Source organism: Haliaeetus albicilla, chromosome 11, assembly GCF_947461875.1.
Source record: "Haliaeetus albicilla chromosome 11, bHalAlb1.1, whole genome shotgun sequence".
NCBI classification, from domain to species: domain Eukaryota; kingdom Metazoa; phylum Chordata; class Aves; order Accipitriformes; family Accipitridae; genus Haliaeetus; species Haliaeetus albicilla.
Genome location: NC_091493.1, coordinates 2,160,769 through 2,177,850, shown reverse-complemented (window position 1 = coordinate 2,177,850; position 17,082 = coordinate 2,160,769). Strand labels below are relative to the sequence as shown.

Genomic DNA, 17,082 nt, shown 5'->3' with positions numbered 1-17,082 from the left:
TTGCCAAAGGGGCAGGACTTTACTGCTGCTGCTCCTTGAGGAGGTGGAAGAGGAAGGGGAGAGAAGACTTGGAAGGCCTCCATCCTGCCTCCCCGTGTCCACCCTGACTCAGATACCACAGGGACTAGAGGCTGTCATTGATTCGGAGCAACTAGATTCTCACAGAACCTAGAGGGGAGTTATCTGAGCACAAGGAGGATATTTTCCTCCCCGAAACACAGTTCACAAATTCTCTCACCTTCTGTATTTAAAACAACAGAATTAAAACGCTCTGCAGAACCTGATGTCCCTTCAGCAGGTAATCAGAGGTGGGCACAGATGAATGCAACCTTTGCCCCTTCCTACACACCTTGTGCTGGTCATAATCCCTCACAATACACAACTCAGTGGAGGAAAAGACACTCACCTTTGGTCCAGGGGGCCCAGGCAGACCTGGAGGGCCAGGTTCTCCTTTACCTCCCACCAAGGCATTCTCAGCAGTTCCCTTCTCTCCCTGTTTGCAAGGAAGAACAAGCCACGTGTCACAGTTCAGTCTCTCCATCTCCATAATTTCACTTGCCAAACTGTTGGCTTAGAGAGACAGGGCCCAAGACAAGTTGGTCCATCAGCTGGCCTCTTGCTAGCCCAGAAACATCACTGCTCCAGAGCCACCAGCTGTCCAGGAACCAGGCCAACATAGTTCTGCCTGGGGGCTCCACCTAGAGCCCTGCCAGTGGTCACAGCTATCGTCATCCCTTTGGCTGCAGTGCTGCTGCTCGGCCCTTACTCCCCAGTGCCATATAAAGCCACCTGTGGACAGACCTCATCCCCCGGGCTCCAGTTCAAACACAACTGTTTTCTTCTACTGTTGAAATTGAGCTGATAAAACCACCAACCACCTGATGGTGGCTTTTTTTGGTATGGCTCGCTCTGGAGCTGCGGTCATCAGCCAGACAGTCGGCCCTGCAGACCACATCCTTTGCACAGAGCAGGTACAAAGGCAGTAACAGGAAAGCTTTGCTTGTACCGAGTTGCCATTACACCCTCACCCTTTCCTGAAATGGCCACTGTCACTCAGTGCACTGTCCCCTTTCCTGAAGGAAAAGCACCCCGTAAAAGTCTGATTTGAAAGGTGTGATTTCTATCCATATCCCGGAGCACAGGGAAAAAGCCACAGTTTCAGAGCTTAGCTTTAGCTGACCTGCCCTGGGTCTCTCCAAGCACAAGGCTACTCTTCCACCTCAGAGCACAGCAGTGCAGCTCCCAAAAAGCCCATCTCCTCCTCACATGTGGATCGTGGAGCAGGAGGGAGGCTGAAATGCCACGTTACGTCTGAGCTCATGCTTTTAAAGGCAAACTACTGGAACACGATTCCGTGGTCACGTTCCCAGGACCACAGCCTCCCCGTCATTGCAGGAAGGCATGCAATTCCTCACAAAAAGGCATCCTTTGTGTGACCCCATCACATCCCTGGCTGGGGCTGACATCCAGCTGAGCTTCACAGAACATGCTGCTGTACGCTGCGACAGTGACCTAAGAGCGCATGAGCTGTGCACAGCTGGCACAGGAGGGAGGAAGGAAAGGGGATGAGAGTGGCCCCCCTAAAAAAATCAGAGAAGATACAAACCTTCGTGCCAGGGAGTCCAGGAAGCCCAGGGTCACCAGCTCGTCCCTTCTCACCCTGTTGGTAAAACAGACATGGTCGGGCTGACTCTGCAGGCTCTCCGTCCTGCAGAAGCAGCCAAAGGATGGATGAGCTGCTCCTTGTTTCAAACCCTATTTCCCTTCCCCAGGGGATTTTATTATAGACATAGACAAGGCGTACTCCAGCAGCACCTGCTCAGGACAGTGAATGCTTTATCCTGTCCTCTTGACTATCTCTGCACACCATTGCTATTTCTCTCCAAAGGAAGGTGAGTGGGAAAGAGATCCAGGATCCCCCCTGTGCATCTTCCTTATCACTCTGGTCTGCTAAACGCTTTTCCCTGTCAGTCCTTCAGCACAGGCTCTTGCCATTCCATACATCCAGAGAAGTTGTTGCCCAGGGCAAATTTTATGCGGAGTGCAAGACTTTCTCCATAGTTCAGCTCTTTGCACAGAAACTGTCCGCTGCTTGAGTCCATCCCAGTTTTCACAGCTCCTCATTACACTGTGAATTACACTGCTTTGCTTTGGCAAAGATCTCACAACCAACATTCCCACACCTCTCCCAAGGGGCATTTCCTGCTCCTGTTCCCTAACTCCAAATCCCAGTCTCATCATGCTCTTAAAAAAACCTGAAACAGTGCAGTGTCTCAGCAGCCAAGCTCTGTGACACATACTGGTCATGAAAAGCAGTGAAAACAGGAGTGGCAAAAATGGCAAAGACAGAAGGTGATGGTGTAAAACAATGCCTGGAGAGCAAGGCCCTCAGGCTGAGCTGCGTGAGGCACCATAGAGTATGGAGGATGCCACAGGGCAGTGAGCAATGGAGGGCATCCAGCATTCACTTGGTGAAGTGACTTTGCTTGGTTCACCATGACATCTGGGTCATCTTTTGAATATTGGAGCTCAATTAGTGGTCTTTATGTTGAAGTTAGGTTCTATTCAGCCCATTCCATCCAGCTGCTAAGCCCATGGTTTCCAGCTAGAGTGTCCTGTTCAGGAGTCTGCATTTTGCCAGAACAGAGAGTGATATCAGAGGTTTCTGTTACCATGAAGACATGTTTCAAATGCATCATCAGAAAAAGTTGTGTTCTTACCTGCAATCCTCACACCTCCAAGACTTAAGAACTTGTACAGATTACAAAGAACAATTCAAAACCTCTTTCCCCCAGCACGTGCCTAGCTGTCTCCACAACAGCAGCACACCAGATCAGCAAGGCTAGCAAAGAGTTCCTCTGGGAGCCATGCTGTTGCCTGCAGAGGCTGGTGCTGCACACCCATCTCGTCAGAGCTCAAGGGCACACATCTGACATGCAGGGGACTTGCATCAATGCTCCACGAACAGACATGCACTGGTGGCTCCGTGGAAAATAATTAACTAGCAGCAATCTTATTTTTTTAGGCAATTCTAGAGTGCAGTGACCCCTTTCTTGAAGGTAATTTGGCCTCCAGCCACCTGTAAGGCCCCCCCCAACTTTCCTCCCCTGACAGAGCATGCATATTGCTGCCGCAAATTAATGCTTCTCTCCCTGAAAAGAAGGAAAACATTTGCAGGACCTCATATCCAAAGAAAATGTTTGGCCTTTGGGGTTTTTGTAAGGATATAACCTCTAATCCTGTCCCAGACCTCTGTGAATTCCTGATTCTGCCTTGCTCTGCTTTTGGTATCCTACTTTTCATTCAGGGACTAGTTTTCAATACACATGCTCATAAGGGCTACTGAAAAACATCCTGTGCTGCCTGAACAATGGCGTAAAGAAGCAGATTTCTTGAGGAAGGAGGTCAGATTACTGAATCCCTGTTTAAGGTGCTATTTCTGGAGTCAAAAGATGCAGCACTGTCCTTAATCATTCCCAGGACAAGACTACATCCCAGGCATCTCATGCTGCCCTGCCTGCCACCAGCCCCCCACCTCCTGCAAGCAGGAACACGCAAACACACTTCACCAAGGGGGGCAAGAGCCAGAAAAGAACACATAATCCCCCGCAAGCACGACAATGCAACGCAAAGCAGGCTCCCGCCAGCTCCCGCTCGCAGGAACACAGCACTGCCAGGACACCAAGCCCAAACACGCAATGTCCTACCCGCTGCCCCCTCTTCCCTGGCAAACCTGGGGGGCCCATCCTCCCTGGGACTCCAGGATCTCCCTTCGTGGGGAAGAAAAGAGACAGAGAATGTGTCTGTTATATGGCTATCGCATGCTGTAACATAACCCAGCGAGCCTCAAGCAAGAGGAGCCAGCTGTTCAGAAACCAAGCCAGCTGCTTAGTGATGGAGAGTGATGGGGTATTTTTGTACTGTGCCCACCACAGGAACTCAAACCAGGTCACGCTACACTGAGACAGGGGAGACTGTGCAGGGCACTTCATATGGTGCATGACAGAAGAACGGCCCCCTACAGTAACGTGGGAAGACTCCTGGTGGACACAGAAGTACTGGGAGGCAGAAGGAGCCAAGGGAAGGGGGAGAGGGAACATATTGCTAAGCAAAGTGTGCTGTGCATATTTTGTGGAGTAGGGAGGAAAGGAGGAAGGGAGCTGGAGGGTATTCCCATCAACACAGACAGGAGCAGGAGGGAGGGAATCTGTTTGCAGTATGGTGCCTCTCTCACTTGGCATCACTGGATGCTACTACCATTTTGCTTACTCTGGCAGGTGCCATTAGGGTCTGGATTTGGGCACTGGGAAGTACAGAGCCATTCCTCAGCTCCCTCAGCTGCTCTGGGAGGGGGGGAAAAATACACAAACAAATCAGAAATGCAGGCTCAGAGCAAAGCCTTCTGAGAGTACCTTTTCTCCTGGAGTCCCGGGCTCGCCCTGGTGAGGAAGAGACAGGAAAATAAAGTGAAAAACCAGGAGGACAGAGTACAAATCTTCCTAGAGCTATCAAAGTGGAGGAAAGAACATTCATCTGTGGAGGCCTTGGGCTTGTAAATAAGGGCATGAGGATGCTTTAAATGCGTATTAGTATTTGTGCCTGGAGCTTGTTTTATCTTCATTAGCCAGCTCTTAGGCTGCTGTAAGAAACCAGCAAGCCTCAGGCAAGTGGCTTCTATAAAACTGAGTAACGACCTGGCAGTATTTTAAGACAAGATTTACCAGATACAAGAGAGGATAATGAGACAAGACTCATCTGCTGGCATTAAGGAATTTGCCTACTCCTAGCTCTGTGCACACAGTATTTTACAAAATACAGTTTCACAGGATGCCACAATTACAAAAAGTGCCTTGCAAAGCAAGGCTGTGGTTGCAGCTGGGGTTGAAGGGAGGCTGTGTTGATAGGGTATCAATGTGGCATCAAGGAGAAAAACCCTCCCCACCAGCCCTGGAGATAACTTCTTTATTTCTTTCTTTTCCCCCAGCAGCTGGAGGGAATGAGGACAACAGGTCGTTGTCTCATTGCGTGTCTTGGATCCCCGGGGTGACTTCTAGCCCCCTAAATCTGCACCTGGCCCTTTGCTCTGTTGCCATCCCGACACTGCTGTGGAGTACCACTTGTTCACCAACCTCTCTGCCCAGAGAGGTGCGGAGGAGCGGGGTGCTGCTGGAAACGCATCCAGTACCTCTGTCAAAAGGAACAGCAGTTCTGATATTGCCCTTTAGTGGGAGCTGTCCGACCATTTTCCTGTGCCTTGTGCTCTCCTAACTCCAGCCCTTGCTCTTAAGCGTGCCCTACTTAAGCCATTGCAGTGTAGTGTAAAACTCACCTTCAGTCCTGCGGTGGCCAGCCCAGGAGCGCCCTGGCAGAGAAAGGAAAGACAGGAACACCTTGTTTGAAACGAATCGGACACAACTTTTAAAAACAAAACAGTATCAGCCAGGTGGAACTAAAAAGGTAAAATCCACATCTTTTCCTTTCCAAAACTCAGAAGTAATGCTGTAACACCACACAGCACGCATCCTCCTTCCCTGTGCAGGTCGTTCACCTATGGCAGTGGCTCTGCTTTCCAGAAAGCTCCTCCAAAGGCAGATATCATGAGCACAACCCAGTCAAAATAACCAGATTTCCCACCCCCCAGTTTTAGTCCTGCAAGTGAAGCGAAGGCCAACAAGCAGAACAGTGTCAAGTAACTGAGGAATGCAAAGATGGACTGACAACCAAACACCCAGTTCAGCGCTTGATCCCAGATACATCAGCTCAAGCATCCCGAGAAAGGCCAGCTCGTACCCCAGGGCCTTGGTCTTGCCATTTCCCCTTATTCTGTTTTTATCACAGAAGACAAACCCTGCAGCAAAATGTTTTCAGGAGAGCTCTGATGCCAGCCACCTTAGGGGAAAAAAAAAAGACTTCCAAGCACTGCAATTCAGGCATCATTCTGCAGCACAGAGCAAGCCACCACCATGAGACCACGGAGTCCAGCCTGCCTTGCAATCTGAGACAGGTGCTTTGAAACCCCAGGAGGCAGCTGCTCCCACAGGGACAGTCACATTTCCCTCGACAGCACTGATGCAAAAAGCAGCTCTTCCCTATCAACACTTTGCTCTGAAACTTCTGTATGGCCTGTGTTAGTATTAGTTAGGTCCTGGTGAAAAGGTCCAGTTACAAAAGCAAATATGAGGGATAACAAAGGTCTAAGGAGAGGAGGGGGAGGTGAAGTAGTGTTAGAAGGTGAGAAATGAGAGGCATTGAGATGCAGCACATGAAACAAAGGGCAGGACTGGGAGCCAAGTTCAAAGTGAAAAGAGCTTGGAAAAGTTCAAACAAGAAGGAGTGGGGAGCCAGAGAGCAGCAGGATCATACCTCTCAGCTTTCTGAAACAGAAATCGGGGACAAAGCTAAAAAACACAAGGACAGAAGATGGAGATCAGGGATTCTATGCAATAAACGGGGGAAAAAAGCATTCCAGATCGTCTCAGGGGTCAGTAGGTTATAGTGAATACGGGCTAGAGTCATGAAAGGGTTTACATGCAGCAAGTGGCTTCGGTTAGGCTCTCACAGTGCATTTGGGATGCCTGTTCCTCACTCTTTGGCCTTTAAATGGCAGTGAATGCGGATGATTTTCTAGTATTTATCCTAAAACTCCAGTGCACACACATGCAGGCTTGCTCACACACTGACCCTGATTCATTGCTGCATTAGTCCAGCTTCACACTTGTATAGCCCTACTGATTGCAGTGGGCTAACACACATTGCTGAAGGTCGCAGTGGTCACTTGGGACCCCCAATTTACAAAACACCAATTCCCTAGAAGCATCAGCAACTGGCCGCTCTCACTAGTGTAAAGCATTAAGATCCTGATGTTGCAAGACAGCATTGGACTGGGCATGCCATTTGCTTTGTAAAACACTTCTTCCCCCACCATCTCCATCATAAATTAGGCCCTATATTTTGCAATATAGAAGCAGAAAGAATTCAGCTGAAGATAGTCATGGACTAACAGACACACACACAAATCCAGGTGATGCTTGTGCATCAGGGACAGTCGAGCAGTATGGGTGAGATCAGGCAGACAAGCGTCACTCCACTGTTTACAAGGTACCTTAGTGCCATGTCTTCCTGGCAGCCCTGGCATGCCTCTCTCCCCCTGGAAGCAGAGCAAGAAAGACAGAGAAAGAGAGCAAGAGACACGAGATGAGTCCTCCCAGGGCTCGGTGAGGAGTGCATAGGGCACAGGTGATGCGAAAGCCTCCTGAGTGAGATGGGGCACAACCCATTTTCCCCACCTGACTCTCACTGACTGCCCTATCCATGGCCATTTCCCACCAGTGGTACCTCTCAGGCCTGTTGCGTACAGCAGGACTGACCCTGCTGGAGTGCCACAGCAACAGTGCTGGGGACAAAGACAGTCTCTGTATCCTGCTACCACATCCCACGCCATGGTATTCTGCACGGCATAGGGAGTCGCTCAGTCTGCAGTGACTATAGGATGAACAAACTTATCTGGAGAAACAGAGAATCCAAGGGTTGCCTTATATTGTTAGCCTGAATTTTATCTGGTGGTAATTGGAAACTAAAACATCTTCAGACAATCTGCATACTGCTGTTATTTTGTTCCAGGTGTTTAGTCCTTGCTTGGAAGGACTATTCAGCAGGGATATATGTATATGCTTTTTTTAAAAGCACTTTTTGTAATCGTGGCATCCTGTGAACTGTATTTTGTAAAACACTGTCTAATACCATAATATAGATGACCTAAGCAGCGTGGGTACCTCCTAACCTATGCAGCATACTTAGCTATGGTATTTTCAGCTGTGAGAAAAATAAAACAATAATTATGAATGCTTTGTACTGGAGAAGTGGGGACCACTCTCTTTCCCTCCTTCCCAGCTGTGCTCCCCATTTTGCCTTTTTTTTTTTTTTTTCTTAAATGAGACCAAGCAGAGAAGACCAATGCTTTATGCTGGGAGGCACCCACACTGCTTGCAGAGGCTGCCCCCATAGAGCAGCCCTGCATTTGAAAGTAATTCCCCATCCCAGAGACTTTTCTGGAAGAAACTGTCTGCCTGAGGAGCTGTTTAATTCTTTAGCCCTGTAAAAGCAAAGCCACCTCACTGAGAGGGAGCAAGGTAGCCCCTTACAGGGGGCAAGTTACAGAGCAACCACCCTACCCTGCATTTTCTGATGATGGCCTCAGCTTGCTTGCACAGCCCCCACTGGCACCGGCAGGATCACACAGGCACTAGAGCTAATTAGAGAGCAGGAGCAACAAACACGACACTGCACCATCAAAGAGCAGAAACAAACCCCAGAGCCAAAACCAGAGAATAAGCAGGAAAAACAACTGTCCAGAACATCTTTAAATCCTTATGTATTTGAAAGCCATTGTAATACAGTAAGTACCCACTGGGCTGATCCCTTTGTGATCCCCCGGTGCCCTTTGGGCTGCACAGGGTGCCATAGCCAGGCAGCAGCAGCCCACCAAAGCCAGCACTGGAATGCTGCAGCCAAGCCAGAAGCTGGGAAACATCACCAAAGGTGGATATGAAAGGCAAAATGCCTAGCACAGGTCCCCAGCAGGCTCCAGGTCAGCAGCACTTCCCAGCTTTCCTGAGCTTCGTGCTGATTTAAGAAATACCTCCCATGTCTCTTTCAGAAGAGCTAAGCTACACCTCTCCCCTCCAACACAGAGGAGACCCCCATACTCTCTTCTCCTACACCTGGTGTGAGCAGCTTTATACCCACTGGGTGCCAATCATGACAGAGCATGCCCCATGCTGATCAGCTCGTTAGCAGTACTGGCTATGGGCTGCCAATTAAAACAGAGACCCTTCCTTTTTTCCTCCTTGCTGTGAAAGGCAGATTATGAGGGGGTTATTGAGCAAGGCTGTGGGCAGCTCCTTTATTGCTCTTTCCTCAGAGCATGAGAAAAAGCGTCATCCTAAGGACCTTTCAAAAAAAAAAAAAGAAAGAAAATGTCAGCAAAGCTGAATGTGATGGCTAGGCTCGAAGGCAATGAGTCAAATGCTTATTCAAAGGACCCAGGTGATCACATTCACTGGCTCTCTAATGGCCTTCATGGGACACAGATATAGGTCTTGACATGATCAAAGTACAAATGGTGGCCGCAGAAGAAAATAGCTAAGAGACAATCTATGTTGTGCTGCATCTGTCACTGGGTGGGGAAAGCTTATTAAATGAACAAGGGGTCTGTGTGAAACCAGTAAGCCTCGTCAGGCCTGAAATGTTCTTCACTGCCAGCAAAATTGGTCACTACAGCTAAACTATGAATCAGTGTTTGTCCGGGGCTCCTCAAAACAAATAGAAGGTAGAATCTAGCCCAGGTAATTGGATCCAAAGGTGGAAGCATTAAAAGCCTTCCAGAGTCCCAAACAATCCTCCTAGGCAGGAGGATGACAGAAAGAAGCAATTTCCAAAGACAACAAATGCACACGCTGTTGGAAGTTCAGGAGCTGCTACTGGATGATGTCTGGCTGCTGATTTAAGGGTACCTCTCTCTGTACTTCCCTTTCAATTCCTCTGAGCAAAAAAGAAAGGAAGTCAAGAGAAAAGTAATCCTGACAATAACAAATGAAAGTCTGCATGTGAAAGAAGAGGCCGCTTTGGGACTGGGGAGTTCCTTTGGAGCTGCAATTTAGTACCACAAAAGCACGGCGGGTTTCATCGCTGCTCGTTATAAAGTGGGATGAATAAGGGCCCAAGTAGCAAGAACATGTCTCCAGGATTGCCCTGAGTCATTGCTCTCTAACACAGAACAGGGATGGCTCTCGTCTGTGGATGACCCCGAGACATCACTGGAAGACCTGGAGACTTGCCCTTCGCCAGAGCCCAAATGAAGGGCTGTTCAGTCCTTGTACACGGGTGCAAGCACAGCAGCTGTCTGCTAGCGGTGAAACATGGGAGTATAAGCAGGGGTGGGACACAGCTTCTCCTTCCAGACTTTCCTCCCTCCCAGGCCACCCTCTAACTTCAGTCCTCCAGTTCAGCTTAATGGGAGAGCACCTGGCTGTTGAGACAGCAGCAAACAAACTCCTAGCCCCCAAAACACATTATTTCTGGGTGCAATTCTGCTTTCATTTACACTGGCACAAACCACAATCGATGCCTTTGTGTTTGACAGAATTACACTGATGTGAAGATGGACACAGGGGAACCTTTGGACTTTACATGCACCGCAGTATTTCTGAGGAGATATTGTTTTCTTGTAGGAAGACAATCACTGCTGTTCTATTCAACTATTAAGCCAGAGCCTGCATTCCCAAAGAACATTCCTTTAAACTCAATGTAACACATCCTTGTTAAGTTCTGAAGGGGCCTTTTCTCCCTTCAAATAGTGATCCACACAGATGGAAAAAATATAGAAAGTGTATATGCTGCACAATAAATGAGATGCATGCCACATACTAAATACTTGAAATGTATGTGTCACTGTTAGTGCCTTTCAAGGTATTACAAGACTAGCCTTTTCTCATGATGTTTAAGATGTATGGCATGACACAGTATGCTATGACTGTCAGGAACACTTGCCAATGTTGTAATGTTTTAAGCACAGTCTACATTGAGTAATATACTTTAAATATATGGGTACAGTAAATTTCAGTCAAATAGATAACATCTGGGCATAAACCATATGAGCCTGTAAAAAGTGTCCAGAAACAGACAGAAAAGCCTGGTGCCAAACCTCAGCCTGAGTTGCAGAGTTTGAGTGGATTTGATGCGTCAGCTGACCAGATTTTATGAGGAAACCCCAATCTAGCCCATCAAATGGAGAGATGTAACAAATCATTAGCAAGCTTCATAGTCAAGAGAAATGCCTTTGGTAAGAATCGAATTCCACCAAATGGATGAAGGCTGCTTTTATTGCCTGAGCTTGGAGTGTCTGCCTGTGGTTAATCAGAGCACAGATGTGTACTCCATTAAATACCTCACAGAGCTGCCTCAGACCCAACTTCCTCTTACAACCCATCGGCCCAAGGAGCAGTATCTCCCAGATGATCTACCACATTAGAAAACCTTATTTCTCATGCCTACCTTTATGCCAGCGTCCCCTTTTTCACCCTGCCCAGCAAAGGAGAGAGAGAGGAAACAGAGAGAGGGACAGTGAACATAAAAAATCAAGCAAGAAGTACAATCGTAACAGCGAGGGCCCAAGAGGAAGTAGCTGAAAGAGGGAGTGTGCAATAAACGCAACCCCGGGCCTCCAGAGAGAACTGGCTCATGGCAATAACACGGTACCAGCCTGAATGCTGGCTGCAGCCCACCCCTCCCTGGGAACACAAGGCAGTTTACGTCGTTGGAGTGGATGCTGGACATCACCCGTACTAATGCTCTCCTACGTGTTTTTGGTGTAGACAAACCATCAAACTGTTTCATGGACCAGAGTATCCTCATTCTCCCAGCCTTAATGCAAAAGCCTCTAAAGGCCAGGTCAGTTTTATTCTTTAACGGGGGTGGGTGCAGGGCTGCACCCAGCCCTGGTTCAGGACAGCAGGGAATCGCTCTGGCCAAAATTTGCCCAGGCCCTTTACAGACGACTGAGTTTTTCTGTTTACGTGGCTTATACCAGGCTCTAGAGAACTGCCTCCAGCCCCTGACTTTCTGTATTCCTTTAGCATGTCTCTAGGCTTGGGTGCCACTTATCTGCCCTTGGGAGATGGCCCCACTGACTCTGAGTTCAAGGGTTACCTTGGGGCCAGTAGCTCCTGGGAGGCCATGTGCACCGGGCAGGCCTGACTCGCCCACCTCACCCTGAGAAAGAGAAGAAAGAAAAGGGAGGAAGAAGCAAACACAGTGAGCAGCAAGAAAAGGATCCTGTGTGTTGCCTGAAAGGTGAGCAAAGATGTCCCGCACAGAGGTGCCCACCACACACCAATCTACCATCTGGGTCTCTCCGGGAGAGGAGCACCATTCCACATCAAGAAAGATATTCAGGGTGCAAAGCAGACGGATTGAAGGGAGTGGTCCCATGATTCTATATCACATCAGAGCTAACATCTTTGCTCAACTCTTTGCCCTCTTTTCCCTTTCCCCTGACCCACTCACCAGGGAGGATTTTCTCCCCTACTTTCATCCATTCCTTCCACCTTTCCCAGAGAAAGGTCACAACCTCAGGCTCATTCCTCCGAGATCAGTGCAGGCTCTTTTCTTGGTAAGTAAATTAGCCAGACAAGTTGTTTCATGTAAGAGGAGCTTGTAGGAGAGGCCCTCACTACGAGGTCATTGCCGGGACCCCCTCACCGCTCCTGCGTGCTGAGAGCCGCCCACCCAGTGCACATAGAACAGGATGGGCTCTTAATGGAAAAACCGATGGTTCACTGGAAGAAGAGGCAATAAATTGCATCTGTCTCCAGGAGTGGGCTGTGGTCCATGGGGGCTATAATTTCCACTTCCTGACATAACAAAAACTTCTCAGTTTATACAGAACTAATTAAAAAGCATTCAGGTCTTGCCATTTTGCTCACAGAGCACCCATAAAGCAACATGGAGATAACACGGGACACAGGACTCCTGCCTGCTGGGAACATTCACCTTCTCCTTCTCCAGCTGACATCTCTTTAGCAGTATCTCTTCATTCCCTCTCTCCCCTTTGATCTTCCTTTGTGTCTTTCCTCTGTCTCTTTTTCTGTCTCTTCATTACACCCTCTGGGCTTGACAACCCTGCTGTTAATTAGCTGCTGCTGAAGACATTTGGGCATTGCCAGCTTCTGCCTTTTAACCTGGAGCAGGATTGACTCTTTCCTGCTTTATTCCAGAGAGTAATACATAGCCAGGGATTTGGCCCTTTCCAGCCTCCTGTTCAGGTCTGGATGCACAGGAGGTATATTTCAGCCTGGAAGTGGGTGTAGAGAGGCACGCAGGCGGGGAGACATCTATACTATAGCTACTGGAGAGTTAAAGATATCTCTGGGTCCAGCCTCTCCTTATACAGGTGACACCAGGGGATCTGTGGGCCTCTCGCATCCCCATGTCCAGCAGCAGCAGAGCTCAGCAGAGGGCTCCAGAGGAGTCCACAGATTTGCAGACCTGATCCTGCAAGGCATCAGTGCAGCTTAATACATTTAACAATATTGGAGCTCCCCTTCTTACCTTTCTGCCAGGGTATCCCTGAATTCCAGGGTCTCCCTGAAAAAGGCAAAAAAATAAAAGAAAGTGAGGCTTGGCCTGAGAAGGACAAATGCCTGCCCTTTTCTCTGGGGCAATGCTGGGATGGAAGAGCATTCCATGGGTAAAGTCCACCTTTTGCTCAGAATGACTCCACTGAGTTCCTGACCCTTCAGACCCATGGGTCACTGGTACCTGCACTGGACTGAGCCCTAGCAGAAAAGGTGCAATAAGCACAGGCAGCTGGATAACTCATGCCAGCTCTGTGCCCCAGCTCTGCAATTCCTACCTCCTCACCCTGGCTACATATCTCAAATAAAAACAAATGGGGGTGGGCAGTTGCAGCCGAAAAACAACAACAACAACCCCCCCGCTCACACTTTGGCAAGTGAATAAATGGGAAACTGTGGTGGAGTTAACAATAGCATTGCAAAATCAGTTCCTGAAGCGCTGGTAAATGTTTTGAGAATGGAAGAAGCCAATAAAGCTGTGTGTGGCAAAGAATTTTGCAAGAGGGGCTGATGAGGCGTGCCTTGCTCAGTCAAGATGCAATTCAGACGTGTCGCCTGGACAAAACCCATGAGTCAGCACACGGGCCGGGCCCCAAAGGCAATACTAAGCTGGGTTAGAAATCTTTCTCAGCTCTTTGATGTAACCTCCTTTTCCCCTCCTCCAACCATCAAAATGTACACATCTCTCCTAGCCAGGAGTGTCCACCTCTGTTTATCACCTTGCTACCTCTAAGTGAGGTAGGATGTCTCACCTTTGGTCCAGGAGGCCCAGGTAAGCCCTGTAAAAAAAATCAAAAGAGACACTGGAGTTGGCAAATGTAGACAACATTACATGGACTGCAGGGTGATGGGAGATGCTGACTGCTTTGGTTTGAAATGCCCCTTTACAGAGATGATTTGCACTGGTGAGCTCAAACACCCCCAATCTATTCTTCATGTAGATGAATACTATCTTAACCTATACACCCAAATAAATTCATGCCCATAGTGCTCCACCCCCCCCAGACCTGGTCTCGCTGAATCTGAAGACCAAAAAGCTGCTTTGCCTTATGCATTGTGCTCCAGAATCTTTTCTGTTTCTCTGTCTTTGCTTGGGAAACTTGTTCCCAGCCCACTGTACAGCTCTGGAGTAAATCAGCCATTTGCAGCTTGCTCTGACAAGCTAAATGGAGAGAACGTATTAACAAACAAACCACTTGTGTTTTTAAATGATAAATCACCAATTTACCTGATATGAACCATGAAGCATACCAGATATGTGTGTACGTAAATATAAATAAACAAAATATCCATGCAGGACCTGCCTTCCTGATGTGAGCAGACAGAAGGAGAAAACTACTGTAGATATGCTCTGATGCCTATATCCCCCTTGGTGTTGCCTGCTTATGGCAATTCAAATGTTCAGTCATCGCATCCTTGGCTCCTCAAAGCTCAAAGAGAGATGAGGATGCTGGCAGAACACCCAACCCCTCTATCGTGTGTGCAGAGGCACTTTTGCCTCAGGGGACAAGATTTGCTTGTCCTGCTAGCAGGCCTTGAAAACTCTTGGAGATGGAAACTCCTTTCATGCTGCAGTCGCTGCAGGGCCAGCGTGTCATGTTTCTCCCTGTAGCTCCCAGGAACGGAGCTGGTTTCTGGTACTCACCTTTCCGTCTCTGCCAGGCTTCCCCGGTTCTCCCACTCTGCCCTGTTGCAAAAGAGAGAGGCACATTAACAGGATTCTCTGCCCCGTCCCCTGCCATTTAGCAATGGCATTATTTTAAATAGTGCTTCTGTTTTCACCCTCCTTGGCTGCTTCCTGCCAGCCTGAGAACAGGACAGGGGCAGGACTTCAAAGGGGTCGCAGGGATTCTTATCAGTCAGGTTTCTGCTGTGAGCAGGACAATTATACCCTGTGTATTACTTCCTCCCCATGGCTGTCTGCAGAGGCTAAGGAAGAAGAAATGGGCCTGGTGTCACCCACTCACACGTGTGTGTCCAGATAGCAACAGTGCAGGGCGCACACCTCCGCTTTCCCTCCCGCTCGCCCTCCTTCCTGGGAACTTCTTCCTCCCCGCACATCCGCATCCCCTGCAAATCTCCTGTCCGTGGCTATCTTGGCTTCAGAAGAGGCAACAAAGGCCAGAGGAAATTGTCTGTGCCCTAGGGAAAGAGGAAGCAGAAGGCTTTTTCGTAATTGGACTTACAGGCGGCCCAACTGGCCCGGGCTGTCCTGGGGTTCCTTCGGGTCCAGCTGGTCCAGTGGGCCCTGGTGGGCCAGGGGGCCCCGGGGGACCTTGGATTCCCGCTTGTCCTTGTTCACCCTGCGGTTTGTTAAAACAAAGGGTTATCAGCAGGCAGAGCAAACCCTTCACACCGCCACCCCAGGGGCCCAAGGCAGGTCAGCCTGGCTGAAGCAGAAGTAGGTAGAAGCAAGTCCCAGGTCAGTGCCAGGAGAGGTTTCCAAGAGCAAGGGAGAGCCCCACTGAGGACGACCAGGCTGCCTGGGCAACAGGAGCCAGCACCCTATGGCTTGCAAAGACATCTGAGGCCACCTTGTCCGAGCTCTCTTTAAAAGAGATCTACAGATTACTGAGCAGTCCAAAGAGATCTTTTTCTTCATTGAGTCAGTCGAGTACAATTTATATGTCAAGGAGTAACATCTCTTGAGCTTCTCAGGAGGCTTTCCAAAGCACTTGACAGTCATATGTGAAGCAAAGCCTCCCATGACCACACTGGCAGTTCCAGGGAGAGCCACAGTGTCTTACCTCAGCCTATTTTTTTTTTCCCTATGCTATATTTGTTGGACAACACTGCCTCTGTTTTGCCAAAGACCAAAAGTAGAAACGCCACAAAACCAAAAGAAAATAACACGATCATCATGGCATTTCTGGAGCCCGCCCAAAACAGGCCTATGTACGCCAGGCAGAGCCTGTTTTTGTAAGATTTAACAAGCTAGTGCGTGCAGAGCCACCTGCCATTTTAAGCTCTCTGAAACGAAGCCGTTTCAGCTGGTTCCTCCCCAGGCCCCTCAGTAGCCATTCGGTGGCTGTGGCTCATGCCTCAGCAATGTCATCTGGCCCAAAGGACCTGGACTTGGGACCAAGCGGCGCTGAGGAGACAGTGGGTTGGAAACGCCACATTTGAATTCCAGACTGCTGATCTATAATTGATGAATCCAGCAAACTCCTAAGGCACCGTGGCACCCATGCTAAGTGTTAGTCTCATGGGCTCCCCTCCCATTCCCCCTCCCTAGATAAAATATCATGACATCCTACTGCTAGCAACCCAATTTAAATTTGAAAAACTCTCCTGGATGGATCCACGGGAAGCTAGAAATCAAATATGGTTGTTTCTCAATTATAAATCAATGTGTGTGCAGTTGGGTCTCTGCTGCATTTATCCTCTCTACAGCCTTATACGCTGCTGCTGGGTAAAACTAAATCTGCTCTCATGCACTTTTGTGTGCAGGAGAATGCATGAAATCTGTCCCCTGCATGTGTTCCTACCAAGTGCGCTGTTTATCCTGGCTGCCTTTAGTAAAACATGCAGATACAGGGATGTTTGCTTTATTTAGAATGATAAATGAAAATAATAAGCTGCAAATTTCATCCCTTCTGCCATGAGCTGTATTAAAAGAAAATTTCCAACACGTGGGCCAGGCTCAAGGGAAGCTCAGTCATGTGTGGATAAACAGCCCTTCTCCTCAAGAGAGCTCCCGCCTTGCCGTCCGACCTGCAGCCCATGCTGGGAAGCCTGCTGGGCCAGGCAGGAAAGGTACCCTCTCTTTTCCCAGTCTTGTAAGTGGATCCTGGCTCACCCTGTGGCCCATGCAAGGGAATGCAGGATCCTTCCCCAGCTTCCCTATCCTACATCCAGCCATCCTGTAAATGGTCTTGTAGCTTTTAAACTCAGGAGGGAATTTGGATCCAATGAAGACAAGAGGTTTCGAGGACACTGGAGTGTATTT

The 17,082-nt window shown here is 48.8% G+C and overlaps 1 protein-coding gene across 7 annotated transcripts in view; it reads right to left on the bottom strand.

The window, feature by feature from the left end:
• Window positions 1–17,082, bottom strand: part of LOC104313229 (collagen alpha-1(XIII) chain) — a 63,824-nt gene that overhangs the window by 25,848 nt on the left and 20,894 nt on the right. For all 7 annotated transcript variants that reach the window (XM_069795796.1, XM_069795799.1, XM_069795794.1 and 4 more), the window contains 12 exons: window positions 15,320–15,436; window positions 14,779–14,820; window positions 13,886–13,912; window positions 13,108–13,143; window positions 11,707–11,769; window positions 11,053–11,079; window positions 7,103–7,147; window positions 5,330–5,362; window positions 4,413–4,439; window positions 3,708–3,770; window positions 1,607–1,660; window positions 407–493 (listed from right to left, as the gene is read on the bottom strand). In XM_069795796.1, the coding sequence (XP_069651897.1) occupies window positions 407–493; window positions 1,607–1,660; window positions 3,708–3,770; window positions 4,413–4,439; window positions 5,330–5,362; window positions 7,103–7,147; window positions 11,053–11,079; window positions 11,707–11,769; window positions 13,108–13,143; window positions 13,886–13,912; window positions 14,779–14,820; window positions 15,320–15,436 (621 nt within the window). The remainder of the gene's footprint in view (window positions 1–406; window positions 494–1,606; window positions 1,661–3,707; window positions 3,771–4,412; window positions 4,440–5,329; window positions 5,363–7,102; window positions 7,148–11,052; window positions 11,080–11,706; window positions 11,770–13,107; window positions 13,144–13,885; window positions 13,913–14,778; window positions 14,821–15,319; window positions 15,437–17,082) is intronic.